The 15,401-nt window shown below is 34.1% G+C and overlaps 1 protein-coding gene across 4 annotated transcripts in view; it reads left to right on the top strand.

The window, feature by feature from the left end:
- The window catches only part of PAPOLA (poly(A) polymerase alpha), a 49,206-nt gene extending 34,186 nt beyond the window's left edge, over nt 1-15,020 (top strand). For 2 of the 4 annotated variants that reach the window (XM_070357914.1, XM_005903670.3), the window contains exons 16-22: nt 259-380; nt 3,350-3,492; nt 5,819-5,919; nt 6,115-6,335; nt 10,030-10,092; nt 11,950-12,024; nt 14,049-15,020. In XM_070357914.1, the coding sequence (XP_070214015.1) occupies nt 259-380; nt 3,350-3,492; nt 5,819-5,919; nt 6,115-6,335; nt 10,030-10,092; nt 11,950-12,024; nt 14,049-14,144 (821 nt within the window). In that variant the 3' untranslated portion in view covers nt 14,145-15,020. The remainder of the gene's footprint in view (nt 1-258; nt 381-3,349; nt 3,493-5,818; nt 5,920-6,114; nt 6,336-10,029; nt 10,093-11,949; nt 12,025-14,048) is intronic. The other 2 variants (XM_070357915.1, XM_070357916.1) reach the window with 2 other exon arrangements.
- Nucleotides 15,021-15,401: the final 381 nt, after the last annotated feature.

A 15,401-nucleotide genomic window follows, 5' to 3' on the forward strand; every position in this document is an offset into this window, starting at 1 on the left:
TCTAAGAGTTAATACACTGGAAGAATTAATATAGTCTCTTTTTATTCATTATGTATACCTTGTGGTAAAAGACATTTATTAGAGTTTGCTCAGGCAATGAATTATGTCAGATCAGAGATGACATTTTGACCAGATAATTTTACTGATAGGCAGTATTAACGAAGAACGGGTTCCTACTTGAGAATAGCTTCTCCTGAATGAGTTTAACTGCCTTTATTGCATGTTCTTTTGCTTGTAACAATTTCCTAATTTGTATAGTTTATAGGCAAGCAATAAACAGCAAGATGTTTGAGGTGGACATGAAAATTGCTGCGATGCATGTAAAAAGAAAGCAACTCCATCAACTACTGCCTAGTCATGTGCTTCAGAAAAAGAAAAAGGTAAATTTAGAAAGTACTTAGAAGGCATTACTAATCAGTGTTTTATGTGTCCAGCCTATCAGTATTTCAGAATTTAGGCTCAGTCAGTAAGTTGTATTTGAAATATAGATCACAGCATTTTGAAAATCTCTTATATGGGGAAATTACGTTACGTGAAACTTTGCTCCTAATCAGTTTCTTTCACATAACTTCCTTTAGACTTCAGATTAGTTGAAGTACTTCACAGCATTATTTTATATATATATTTGTGTTCTCTTCAGAAATCTCTTCTTCTTATCAATTTAACATCACACATTAGTATGTACTTTCCTTTGAAAAGTAAAGAAAGTTAAATTACATAATATGTAGATCAAGTAAATTATATGACTTTTTAAATGAAAATGATTTTATTTTATAAGAATTACACGTGTGTATTATTTAAAAATTAGAAGTTATTATAAGATGACTGGCAGTGGTAACCAGATGTAATGTTTTGTAGTACGTTCTTCTGTTGTTGATGCTTCCTGTTGGATAACTTTTGTTAGCCATGTTTTTCTTATTTGGATTTATTATAGTTATTAAAATTTTAGTGCAGAAATAACGTTTTTACTTTAAGTGGTTTCCAAAGTGTCTTATTTTTAAAATGAAATACAGCAGTGAAAATACGTGAGCTCGAGGTACATATATTGGGTTAAAAGTACAGATATTCACATATATATATATATAGGTTTGCAATATATTTTTTAAGATACAATACAAAATAAAAGGATGTGTTAGAGGATAAGGACTGTTGCGTTCTGGATGGTGGTTTATTATCTGGGCCTGGGATTGGGAAGAAAGGAATGAAGTTACACACAGTTCAAGTTCAGGTTCCACTGCCTCCTAGCTGTGAGACTTGGGCAAGTTGTGTATAAATATCATGTTCTTGATTTGCCTTAGAACTGTGGTAATTTTACCTACCTTATTATGTAATCTGTGAGGATAAAATGTACCTAAACCTGTAAAACTAGTAATCCTCAGATTTGTTTCTGTTACCACCACCATCATCATCATTCATAACATAGAGGTACTATTTTTTTAGGTGTAAAATGCATAAAAGTATATTTCATTTTTTAAAATAGCATTATATTAAAGCCTTTCTACACACTTATTTATTACTTCTCATGAATTATCAAATCTAGAACATGACAAAATGTATTTCCTATTATTGAGCTTATTATTTTTTTCATAAAATTAGCGTATAATTTATCATTAAATTATTTTATTTTTAAAATAAAAGTTTGTCTTCTGATTGTACCTTGGTGTCACATTATTAATGGGTTTAAGCAACTATACTTGCATGTGTGTTTACTGCATACGAAAATATATAAACATTTTATGTGTTTTTAGAAATGAATGTGCATAATTAGATTATGTTCTTCCATGCTTAGCCATTTTAGTGAAATAGAAATATTTATAAAGGAGGTAATTAGGTTTTCCTGAACCTTTAAAAACTGAATTAAAACCTTTAATTCAGATTAAAGACTTTTAGAATTCCTGTTTACATGGCAGTGTTATATTTGGAACAACTAGATTGTAATTAAAGTAAATTAATTTTTTATTCTATTACTTAAGATAGTACCTAGATAAAATCTTCTAGATTATAAAATGTATCATTAGTGATCAGACATTTATTTTGTCCAAAAATTGTATCACATAGAGTTTAACCATAATCTCACTGCCGATTTCACCTGTCTCAATATTTTAGTGTATATCTATACAGACTCTTAGTGCATGTATGTAACCACAGATCATGTGCATTTTTTAAGAGGTTTTTAATGATACCTACTCTTTTGTGACCTGCTTTTTCGGGGTGCTTTCAATTTTGTGACCATTTATCCAGATTATATTACAAATACTAAGTGTCTGGTTGGTATTTCTTTGATGATGGTTAAATCTCATCTTCCCCACTTGGTCATTATTGATCTGTAATATACACAAGTGGTATCTCTGAGGCATTCACTCTAGGTTATCTTGTCATTTGGGAATTGGAGTGGTATACATGCATTGTACACACACACAGGCACGTACATACATATGGGGTATGGGTTTTTTTTAATAATGCAAATTACTTCCATTAAAATGTTTCTGTAGGTGAGTGAACACAAACTAAAAGTGTTCTGAAAAAAAATGAAATGAATTTGATGTTATAATAGTGCTGATTGCAGAAACAGAAACTTTAAGTTAATTTAAAATCAACTTTTATCCCTTAGTACTGTTTATAGCTTTTTAGCTTTTGGTTTTCCTGCAATGAGTAACTGTTTTTGAGTACTTTGTTAAGAGTCAGGACCAACATTTGGATTTACATGTGGTCATTACGTTTTCAGGAAACTATTTTTGGTTTTATTTTAACAGGATAATTTATACTATTAAATATACCATGTTAAAATCCTAAGTTGCAGATAGAGCTTTGGCAATCTCTTGCTTTTCAGAGAGGCTTGTACAAATAACTAGGAATAGGCACTGAACTGTACTACTTGATAATTTTTTAAAGAATCAACACATTTTTTATCTTTGTTGTAGAACAATTTGAACTCTATAAACAAAAAATTACTTCTAATCCCACTAACCAGAGATATTCATTGTTGCTATCATCTTTTACTGTTGACGTGTGTGTGTTTATAGTCCTATGACTTAAGTTACCTGTATTTTCATATTAAAGTCCTTTTTAATTTGAGGTGTGTCTTACATGGTGTGTATGTTTAATATATATCATTCCTCCTCCCCCCCACCCCCCAAGGAACTGTAGTTAAATCGAGGACCCCAAGAAGTCAGAAAGTATGTGTCCCAAATCTGCCTTTTATATTTTGGCATGACACTTCTGGTTATCCTAACCTTATTGATTTGTGCTTTTCAGTAGAAGTCATTTATCTGTTAAGTAAAAGATGTTCCTGTTTCAGAGATCTGGATAACATAAAGGTATAATTGACTAAATACTGTATTAATTGCAGCATTCAACAGAAGGCGTCAAGTTGACACCTCTGAATGATAGCAGCCTCGACTTGTCTATGGACAGTGACAACAGCATGTCTGTGCCTTCACCTACTAGTGCTATGAAGACCAGTCCGTTGAACAGTTCTGGCAGCTCTCAGGGGTAAGGAAAAAGGGAAAGGAAGTGGAGTGGCTGTTAGAATAACCAGTTTCTTAAGTTGAAATACCTACTGCCTGTGGTGAACTACACGGTGTGCTAAGGAGAACCAGAAAGAGGGACGCAATCACATTTCTGTCCTGGAGATGCTTATCACCTATGTAGCAGGGGGTAAATATCTGAAAATACTGGAGATCTTCCAGAGAAGATTTGTGTGCGCTTTTTTTAGTGGAAATTTCTTTTGAAGAATTGTCTCTTTAAGAGCATGTAAAGCAGCTTCCCTGATAGCTCAGTTGGTAAAGAATCCTCCGCAATGCAGGAGACCCCGGTTCAATTCCTGGATCGGGAAGATCCCCTTAGAGAAGGGAATGGCTGCCAACTCCAGTATTTTGGGGCTTCCCTCTTGGCTTAGCTGGTAAAGAATCTGCCTGCAATGCGGGAGACCTGGGTTCGATCCCTGGGTTGGGAAGATCCCCTTGGAGAACAGAACGGCTGCCCACTCCAGTATTCTGGCCTGGAGAATTCCATGGACTGTATAGTCCATGGGGTCGCAAAGGGTCAGACATGACTGAGCATCTTTCACAAAGCAGCTGAACATTTTTATCTTGAAGAAAAAACATGGCTGTGGTGGCAAAAATTAGAGCGAAAAAGCCATATTTATGTTTAACTTCTGTGAATCTTCATAGTGTATCATTGCAGATTTTTTTTTAATGGCTATACTACTGTATTTTCAAAGGGAGCTGTTTATTGTAGATTTTGAGGGGGCTGCTGGTATTTTAAATTGTGATGGTTACATTGATCACTTTGTTTAGTGAGTTGATACTTAAACCAGGAACACTGTTCTAAATGCATGTTATATATTATTTTTTTGAAAAGAGGAGTTTTAATAATTAAATTGTTAAGGTATATTGTTAAATAATAGCCAGTGGCAAAGATGCAGATTGGGGTGAATTTTTGGATTAGCATGAAATAGAAAATGCCAAGGTGCAATAGATGATGGGGATTTAGTTTTTTTCTCTTTGGCTTTGAATGTGTGATGTGTTTTTAGGCCAGTCATACATAATCTGAAGTCTTTGGGCATTAACCTGGTCCTTAAATCTTACAGTTTTAAAGCAATTCTGCATTCGTACAGCATTAACTTCCACATTTGTATTTTTAATGGTTTCATCTGTTTTTTTTTGTTTTGTTTTTTGAGTGAAGAAGCAAAAATTTTAGTAAGAATTTCAGAAGTTGTATAAAAACCTTTGTGTACTTTGAGTTTTTTCACATGTATGTAAAATAGATCTTTGCTCAACTATTTATTATGTACTGTCCTTTGCTGTTTTATTTCAGGTTTTCTCTTGCATCTGTGGTGGTTCTGTTTTTCTTTTCTGTTTAATCATTAGATGCTTGTGCCTTTTCAGGGCTCTCTTTTGGTCCTGTGTGCCTTCTCCGTATTCGCTTTGAGGGTGTGGCATCACCCACTCCCTTGACTTCATGTCCTCCCATGTACCAGAGAGCTCAAAACTTTAATAAGCTGACTGCTCTCGCTGCTTGTGCATGTCTTGTAAGCATCAAAAATCCAAGTCCTCTAGTTTTGCCCACCTTGACGTGGCATTCAGCAGTTGGAGAGTGTAAGTTGTAGTGGAAGGAGAGTGAATAACCACAAGAGATACAGGATTTATTTGAGAGAGAAAAGTTAGAGATAGGAGAGTGAAGGAGGGGGGTGATTTGAGTTTCCTGAGACAAAGGGTGAGTGGGATCCGGAACACTGAAGGAGAGATTGGGTTTTGAGATCTTTTGTTGTTTATCTGGACCACTGGATGGCCTTTTAGGATTTCATGAACCCTTAGGTTTTGCACATCGAATCTTATTTCTCAGACCATTTTCTTGTTTTACAGCTTTTGATGGCATTTTTTTATACCCCAAATCATTTAAGTCAGTTACCCTAAATCAAACAAGAACAGGTCTTTTTTTTAGCTCTTCTAATATGGTAGTCATTGGCTGTATGTGCCACTTTAATTAATGTTAAATGAAATCAAATATTTTGTTTCCCATTTGCTGTATTTCAGTGCAGAGTAGCTGCCTGTGTATAGTGGTTACCATACTGGTTAGGGTAGACATAGATCATAGTTACAGAAATTCTGTTGAGCAGCACTGCATTAAAATGTTTCTGTGCTTTTGATTGTTGATTATATTTGGTCAAAGTTAGTTACTGATGTATACATATGTATGAGAAATAAAAGAATCAATCATTTACTTTAAAAATAACTTCACATATTAGATTTTGTTAGAGTTTTATTTATCTCTATTTGCTCTTTTTCACTTTTTAATTTTTGTTCCCCATTTTTAGCAGAAACAGTCCTGCTCCAGCTGTAACAGCAGCATCTGTGACCAACATACAGGCTACTGAAGTTTCTCTGCCACAAGTAAATTCCAGTGAAAGCTCAGGGGGTAAGGAGATGCCAGATAAGGAAATACTTACATTATATTTGGTTTTGGCCTTCATTTTGAAAAATGGCTTTGTTAAGTAGTTTGAATTTAGTTTTTTAATACCATTTTTTTTTTCCCTTGTAGACTTAAAATAAAAAACTTGTAACTTGGTGTTCTGTAATTTAGCGCTTGTGTATTTATATACTTACTACTTAGGTACATCGAGTGAAAGCATTCCTCAAACTGCCACACAACCAGCCATTTCATCACCACCAAAGCCTACGGTCTCCAGAGTTGTTTCCTCAACACGTCTGGTAAACCCACCACCAAGACCTTCAGGAAATGCAGCAGCAAAGATACCTAATCCTATAGTAGGAGTCAAGAGGACATCCTCACCTCATAAAGAAGAGAGCCCCAAGAAAACCAAAACAGAAGAGGTATCTATATTTAGTCAGTCTTGAGAATAACTACCTTGCCTGTTTTAATATCCAGTGGGAGAAAACCTTGTGAGCCCAGATTTAGAAGCAGCGAGGAGGAAAGCTTTTCGGTCATTTTAGATGGTGCTTCAGTGCTGTAGTTTGCTCTTTTACGCTTTCCCACTCTTTTCAGTAACTAACTCTTGCATAAAGCTGTGTTTCCTGTTTAAACTTCTGCGGCATGCCTAGGCTATGACGCACCTGAGCCTGGGTTTGCATGTCATCTTCACATATTGCTCTCTGATGACTGTGTCTTTCACATGTACCAGTTCTTCAGCAGCCCCTTTGCAGACAATTTTCTGCTTCTGTATTCTGTATTCCAGGTGGAGTTTTGGAGCTTCTGCACTGTACTTGGTATCAAAGGGTCACTGAGAGGTTCTCAGGGAATTCTTACTGAATGCCTGGCCATAAGTTGCCATATTAGATTAGTTTTGGTACCTTGAATGATTGTGATTATATCCTCCAGCCCTTTAGGAAATTTTCTAATAGTACTTCCACTTTTCATAGTGGTTGGTTTACCTCGTCAAAGTCTCAGATAGTTTTAGGAAAACTGCTAAAAGTGTACATTGATTTTGGTGTTTATCTTAAAATAGAAGTAACCTTGTAACATACTTTCATTGTTTCCTGGAATCACTATTACTGTGTTTTCCTGTTAATGAGGCATTCACCATCGTCCCAGAGATGACAGCCCAAGACAACAATTTTGTTAAGATTTTTGGCTGATAACTTGTTATTTAGGAACCTCCTCGTTACATGAAAGTTTCTTTAGAACGGTGGCAAGAAAGGAGGGCTCTTACATAGTGATTTGATTTTTAATGGTGAAAGATTATTGTCTCTAAAAGTGTTATTCCAAGCTTCATCTGAATCCTTTTGGTTTAGATTTTTTGGAAACAGTCACTGTTAACTAAATATGAATAATTTAATGAATTTTGTCACTCTGACAATGCTAAATGAGAATGAAAAATGGGTATAGTATATCATGTTTGGTACCATGTATTCTGAAACACATCTGTCTCTGTAATTATCTCAAGGCAAGTTGATTTTCAGCCTCAGTTTTTCAGATTTTGTTGTTTTGATTTTGCTTTTTAAAATACAGATTTTAGGGCTTCCTCCAAATATACTGATTTAGACTCTCCAAGAATTAGACCTACTAATGTTTTTATTAAAGACCCCGGTTCTACCTGATACTGTTGTGCAGCAACCTAAGAATGTAGTTTTGACGTAATACCACTTTCTGTCTAGTGGTGCTTGTTTGGAGTTGTCAAAGCATTTCACAATTCATGTTTCTTTGTGCCTGTAAGGTATGTGTAAGCATAACTCTAGATACCTATCATTCTGTTGCTTCATGTTAATGGCCTAATTCCTTTCCCTGTAAGAGTTCCAAAATATGTATCAGCACAATACTTAAAATTCCATTTGTGCTTACCTTGGTAGGAAATACTCTTGTTTCACGTCTAGTTTAGAGAGGCAATAGGAATATAGAATTTTTTAACTTCATATAGAAAAATATAAATACACACAAGAGATCATTTAATTTTTAAATAAGACTTCAAATATATACAAGAGTACCCATCATGCAATTTCAGGTGTAGTGAATTCAGACAGTCCCTGTACCCTTAATTCTTTTCGCTTTCCATTTCGCCTGTACTTGGATTATTTAGATGCAAAACTCAGACTTCAGTCATATTATTTCATTAGTATTTTTAAAATCATGTATCTAAAAGGTAATAATTACAGGAAAGAAAGTATAAGGAAAAAAAGTCTACCTAGAAAAAGATGAGCAGTCAGATATCTAGTGAGCACTCAAATGCCTGTGATTGTGTCATTGATTTTTTTTAGTAGTTTTTGTTTATTCAACTCTGTAAGTAAGATCCTAAGATCCTTGATTGATTTTTTTTAAGTATCTTTAGAAATACAGATTCATCGCTGCCCTGTCCCCCTTATAATTTTTTGTTCTATGTATTTTCTCACAGTTTGCATCTTACTTAGGACAACTTCTTGGAGTTGACTAACAGAAGTAGAATTTTAAGATAATGAATGGATCTTAGAATTTTAGGTTTTCTCATAGATCATCTCCTTTCCCAGAAGAGGAGCTTGAGGTTCAATAACTTTCCCATTTATAAAACTAATGAAAGTCAGAGTAAGGATTAGAACTCAGGCCTAAATGTCATGGTGCTAAAGGTGAAAAAGTCTGTTACAAATGCTTTGATTTTTGAAGGTCTCCTACTAGGTGTTTCATTATTTGTTAATGAGTCCTTAGTATTAGAGGTTTGAGTAAACCGGAATCAAACACTGGCCTACTCAATAATATACTAACACGTGTACAGATATTTTAGGTATCGTCAGGTAATTTAGTTTTGCTTTTTGCTTAATTTTTATCATATGCTAAATCTTTTTGGTAGAAATGTAAAATAAATATAGAAAAAGTTTGCCTTATCACCTGGATTCTATGGCTAAATGCTTTGTGTGTATATATGTGTGTATATATGTATATACATAATTTTTTTATGTTATGGAAAATTTCAAACATATACGAAATTGTAATGAACAAGCTATGTTTGCGTTACTTAAGCTTTTAACAGTCAACAACTCAGGGCCAGTCTTGTTTCATCTACAAATCTACTCTTTTTCCCATTGTTATGAAGCAAATCCCAAGAATGTCATTTCAATCGTAAATATTTGTGTGTGATTTTATATTGGTAAATATACTGATAATGTGTGTGTATATGTATGTATACATATATATGTATACACCTATCTTATATTTACTGAAAGTAATAATAATTCTATAGTGTCACATAGCCAGTCAGGTATTGAAATTTTCCCAGTTGTGACTTAAGTTACTATTTTTTAAGTTTGTATGTTTGCAGGATACAAATAAAGTCCTCAAGGGAATGGGTTGATACTGGTGTTAAATCCTTTCTACTTTGTAAGTTAGCTGTGTTTCTTATGTCTTGTTTTAAAGCCACATTTACAAATAAATTTTATTTCTGCCTACTAAGGAGAGCAGAGAAGTTAGGGTCAAAATTGTTTTTCTTAGGAAAGTGATGTTTATTCCAAGTCACTCACTACAGGAGTGAGAAAGTACAGCCATTTTTGGTTTCTCATTTCTCCTCTTTACCAAAAATAAATTGTTTTAAATAGAATTACAGTAAATTAGGGAGGAAAAAAAGACCTGAAGAGAATATTTTTCAGGCCTCCTCCAATATGTTAAACACTAAGCCAAGGGGATTCTGTGGTTAAATTAAGTTTGGGAAAGTTAAAAAGAGATAGTCTTTCTAGAGCTTCTCAGAACCTTTTATGTACTAATATATATGAATCTCCCAAAAAGGAGGTGATAGTATTCCAAGTTCCTATGTTTGATCAGTGAGCTCTTTTTTCTCTTCCTTACAAGTAAAGTGTTTTATGAACTCCATAGTTTGGGGAATATACTTCTGTCGATGACTGATTAACAATGACAGTGTTCCTCATGTTCTTTTTAAAGCCTAATTTGTTAACATGAAAAAAAAATTTAAGCAAACCAGTAATCTATTTTAAGGACAAACTTGATCTTACAGGTTAATTATTTTATACTTTAAAAATTTTTATAAGTCATTGGCAAAGAACAATCTAAATTTTCATTTTAGAGAATAAAGCTTTTTTTTTTTAAAAACAGGATGAAACAAGTGAAGATGCTAACTGTCTTGCTTTGAGTGGACATGATAAAACAGAAACAAAGGTATACTAATTTAGCCTCAGAATTCATAAACAGTTAAGAGTACAGAAGATGCGATAGAAATGTCTTCAGAGTACTGCACTGTATTTTGTTCTATAGGCTTTAGGTTGTTTTCAGTATTGTGTTTAGAGATGTGTTTGTTCCTTTTTAATACTCATTTATGGCATCGAAATTGAATTCCTCAAGTGTATGAAGTCCTCCTAGATGTGGGGGTATCTGGTGGGCACTAAATGGAATAGAATAGTGAGATGTTCCTGCCTGTATTGGAACTTGTATTTAAGTAGAGAAGGTAAGAGGTAGATGTGGTTGATTACATTAAAATGAAAGCAGGTGATGGTGATGAGAGGCAAGACTGCAGAAATAATAAAGACATCACAGAAGGGAGAACACAGTATTTGGAGTGATCCTTGAAGGATTCATAGGGTTTAGGGTAGTACAAGATGAGAAGGGCATCTCACTCTTGAGGTGAGAGTGTGGTATATTTACAGAGCCAGTTTTTGGCACACAGCTCTGGCTAGAACCTGGGATGCAGGGGGCTTGAATCAAGGTAGATGGGATGGGAAAGACTGGTGTAGCCAAGTATTAGATTTTGAATATAATTTTTTTCAGAAATTGAAGTGTACTGGAGGCTTTTAACTTTTTTCTCCTAGTTGTAGAAAAACTGCAAATCTTCCTCCTTACCCGCATATTATCCAGATCGATATGTTAGCAAATATTATTTTGGTGTCTATAGGTTTTGTTTGTGCCTACATATACCAGTGCCTTCTGCTTTCAAATCTTTACTCACTCTGTAAAGCAGAAAAATAGTTATGCCATTGCGTCATCTGCAGATACTACTTATAGCTGCATTGAATGCTATTTTAAGGCTTTAAACCTTATTTTATTCAACTAGTTGCCTATTGTTAGCAATTGTTTCTGTTAAAAAAGGGAACTTGGCCCTTTTCTACAGTGTTGACTGTAGCTAAATACCTGCCATCCATTTCTGTTCATTTTATTAGGATAAATTAATGAAAGGAATTCCTGGGAGAAACAGATGTTTTAAAGTCAGTATGTGTTGCTGAGGTTATGCTGCAGAGAGACTGCGCTCTCCCATTTCTACTCCGGTGTTAACGTTTTCAGTGTCACAGGAGAAATTTGGTGTTTTGTAGTTTTATTATTGTATATATTTTACAGAAAATTCACATTTTTGTATGTTTATTTTCACTTACATGTGCATATCTCTGTTATTTTTTGTGCACTGCTTTGAAAAAGGCTAGGGCAGTGGAGTGACACAGTTCACCCTGTATTTTCTGATGATTTTCAAATAGAATCAGTGCATTGGTTATTGAGAAGGGGAATAGAAACCAAAAGGAAGGAGGACTGTTTTAGAGACATTTTCTTCTTTTAATTAAAGGCCTTAGAACAGTTTTGTGCTTCTGGGTAATTTAATTTAATAATACTGAATTGGTTTTATTTTATTCACATAGCTTAAGCTGAGCTTGGGTTTATACTCTGTTAATTATTGTCCAGGCAACATTTCATAATATGCATATATGTGTCTTTAATGAGTGCTTGTTTAAAATGTCCAGGTTGAAGTTGGTTGGAAAGTCATGAGATATTTTGACCATGCCTTATAAAGTTTACGTAGGCAAATAGAAATTCATGTGTATCTGAAATGGTTAAATAAATAACCTATGAGGTTTGTTTTTTTCTTTTGATGATTAACCATTTGATGTGATAGATGGTTTTGTAATGTAGTCACATCTTTCTCTTGATCCCTCCTGTCTTCCAATTTGTCTTTTTTATTAACCACCAAACCCAGTTATGTTCTTTTGTCATTTTTTTAAGTCTCTTTCCTCCCCCGTCCTCTTTGTCTCACAGGAACAACTTGATACAGAGACAAGTACAACTCAATCAGAAACCATTCAGACAGCGACTTCTCTGTTGGCCTCTCAGGTACTAAGTGCAAAAAGCAAGGGGAACTTTATAAATGTTGTTAAGATTAGTGTCGTATAATGAATTAAAGTGACCACATCAGAAGTTTATTGAAATTATCTTTCTGAAAGTAAGTGCTCACCTACAAATATATTTATAGTATTCAGAGGTGGAGCACTGGTTGTGATGAAACCATTCTTTTGCACAGTCAGGATGCTAACTCATCCCCTTTTTATATTATTTGACATTGCAGATCATTTAAATCCTCACTGCACAATATGCCGTCTTCACCTGGAGGTTTTGTTATAAGTCAGAGAGTGAACTTTAAATTAGAACTTAAAATCCTTCTTCATGGATTGCTTTTCAAATGTTTTATTTTCAAAATGTGTTTCTGCTTCACTTTTCACCTCTGCTTTTCAGTTAATTATTTAGTGTAATGCATAGTTCTTTAAAGCTATTTTTTCATTTGTCCTAGAAATTCTGCTGTGACAGTCCCTTGTGTACAGTAGACACTTGGACTCTTTTCATTAATTTGTGAACCTTCATTTTGTTTGTGAAATAATTAATTGTTTTCTTCTCGAATCCTTTCAAACTGAATATACTCCAAAGTCTAAGTCAGGCTCTGACATAAAGTAAATACTTCCTTTAAGTAGACATTAAACTGGTTAACTTCCACAAAGCTACTGCCAGTGACGCTGCGGGACTGACGAGACAGTGGAACTACGCTGCTTTGTGGCTCAGAGTTATTTTAATGTGATAATTTTAAGATGAGTTTTTGTTGGCTGTTAACCTTCATAGTTCTTCTTGATATATAAATGCTATGATTACTTTCTGAAATGTTTTATTTTCATAGCCTTTAGCTAGTAAAAATTTTGTGGGGTGGCGTGGAGTAATTCCAACAACATTAGGAAGTGTTGTACTTGATACTGATACACAGACAAACTTATTTATCAAAATTCAGTTCTGTGATTGTGACTGCATGCATTTAGGTTAGCCACATTAATCTCTAGGGAACTGTTTTCATAGTTTGTTTTGTTGACTTCATTCCTCTAGTGATTCATACCCTTGGGTGTTTGCCTTTTAGATATTTTTATAAGGAATTAGAATTTTCTTTGTAATGAAAAGATCCCTAGAACCATTGAGAGAAAAATCACCAGGTTATATATATAATATAAAAAGTTATGTCGATTAAAAAAATTTTTTTTAATCTCTTTATTTGGTGATAGAAGGGAGGTATTAATGTTGTGACTGTGTCTAACAATGAATCTTTGAGATAAACTTGAAATATTTACAGAAGAAATGATAGGCTCTCTGGGATTTGCTTCAGAATAATCTGGGAGTAAAGGTGGGAGAACAGTGGATTGGCTTTGATGAAGTCGGTAATGAATACACGAGCATTCATTATATAAGGCTCTACTTCTGTGTATGTTTGGAATTTTCCATAATAAAACAATTAAAAATGCCATCTTTTTTTGTTGTTGTTGTTAAAAAAGGCTTTGTGAGTAATTGTTTTTAACATAATAAAGCCACCCTAAATTTTGAATAAATCAAATTGTTGCTCAGTAGATTTAAATTTTAATTGACAGAGTCAGAAAATAATACATTCACTGTTAACTGCTACTGCTGCTCCTGTGTGTAAAGTGAACTTTAAGTATTCTTCCACATGGTGGTGCTCCAGTGCCAGTTAATATATGACTGTTAGTGCTCTAACTTAACATGAACTTAATAAGTGTATGATAGGTTATTGTTTGGAGGACTGTGTTTATTAAAGCTGTTTTTGAACTTACTTAGTTTTTGTATATTGCTTAAAATGTTAGCAAAATATTGTTCCTTATTTGAAAATTTCTACAAGTGTTAAAACAATTTTGTAGTAATAGTCATGTTTTTTTGTGCTCCATTTTAACAACATTTTAGAGTGTTTTTAAGATTTTAATTCTTATGAGAAGGTCCTCTCCATTTCTTAGGAAGTAGAGCAGTGAAAAATCAATCTCATTGATAAGTTACAGTACTTTGAACAGTGTTGTGTTCTTTGCTTTTATTCTCAGAAAACATCCAGTACAGACCTTTCTGATATCCCTGCTCTCCCTGCAAACCCTATTCCTGTTATCAAGAATTCAATAAAACTGAGATTGAATCGGTAAAAACAACCTCAGGGGTCCAGAAACAGTGTCTGCCAACTCAACCTGTTGTCTTCAAATGCTAAAAAAGGAGAACGGAGGGTGCAAGACTAGACGTGACTGAAAGTGGATTGAGGGTTTTTTTGTGACCTCCCTTACTGGGCTAATCAGCACTTGATCGGAAGTCCAGGTTAGTATGTGAAGCCAGGAGTACTATTATTATTGTGTTAGCAACAGTTGCATTAACTATTTCAAAAAATTACTGCCTTTAAAAAAAAAAAACAACCTCAAGCTATATTTGTATTCATAATTGACATCTGAACTGGGTTTATGTTTGCTGCATTGTTTGGAAAATTTGCAATACAAACTGGCATAAGAATTCTTTATTCTGATGATGCACTTTTATGTATTTTTTATTATTATTATTAGAAAGTAGAAATAATTTTAGATTTTCAGCTTGATGGATTTTCATTTTTTCCTGAAGCATTTCCTTTACCATTAGTCTTCAAATCAGATGCCGTTGCGCAGTGATGTACTGTTATGCTTCAGAGAAAGGATAAGAGTACATCTAGGTCAGTCCTCTGAGGTAGCTGTAACCTTTAAAAATGAAATGTCAACACTAGGGTATATATTTGACATTGAAAGAATAATTAGGAAATACTTCGTTTTGATGGGGTCATGATTAAGAAATGATATTGGGTTTTATTTATAGAATTGTTTAGAGTGCATACAAATCAGCGATCAGCCAGCGAATATTTTTCTTTGAGCTTTTTAAAGCTCCATATTCTTTTGCCTTCAATCTGTTGTCTTTGAAACCAAGCTTTTTGCTCCCTCCCTCTTCTTCCCTCCCCCACCCCTTTTGCTTGTATGTGTAAGGTAGGACTTCTTTCATAAACAAAATGCCAGTATTTTCTTAAGCCATGATGTGAAACCAGTGACTCTGTGGCTGTATGGCACAGAACACTAAATTTTGGTCCCATGGCTGAAACTTTAGGGTGACTACAAATAATGCCTGTGAAACATGGTATCTATCTTGGATGGCCGTTTGATCTCTGAATATGAGGAATTTTGTACACTCCACAGAACTCCTGTCTATAGTAGAGTTGATCTTCAATATTAAACGTGGGCAAAAACGCATTTTCTCCAAGAATTTTAAACTAATTTTTATTTTTAAATGGTTGACCAAAACTTGTCAGTAAATTTTACATGCAGAAATATTTAAAAATCATTTCTAGCAAGCACTTGACGTCTAGTCAGCTCTCTACTCCTTTTTCCATTTTG

This window comes from Bos mutus, chromosome 21, assembly GCF_027580195.1.
Source record: "Bos mutus isolate GX-2022 chromosome 21, NWIPB_WYAK_1.1, whole genome shotgun sequence".
NCBI lineage: Eukaryota > Metazoa > Chordata > Mammalia > Artiodactyla > Bovidae > Bos > Bos mutus.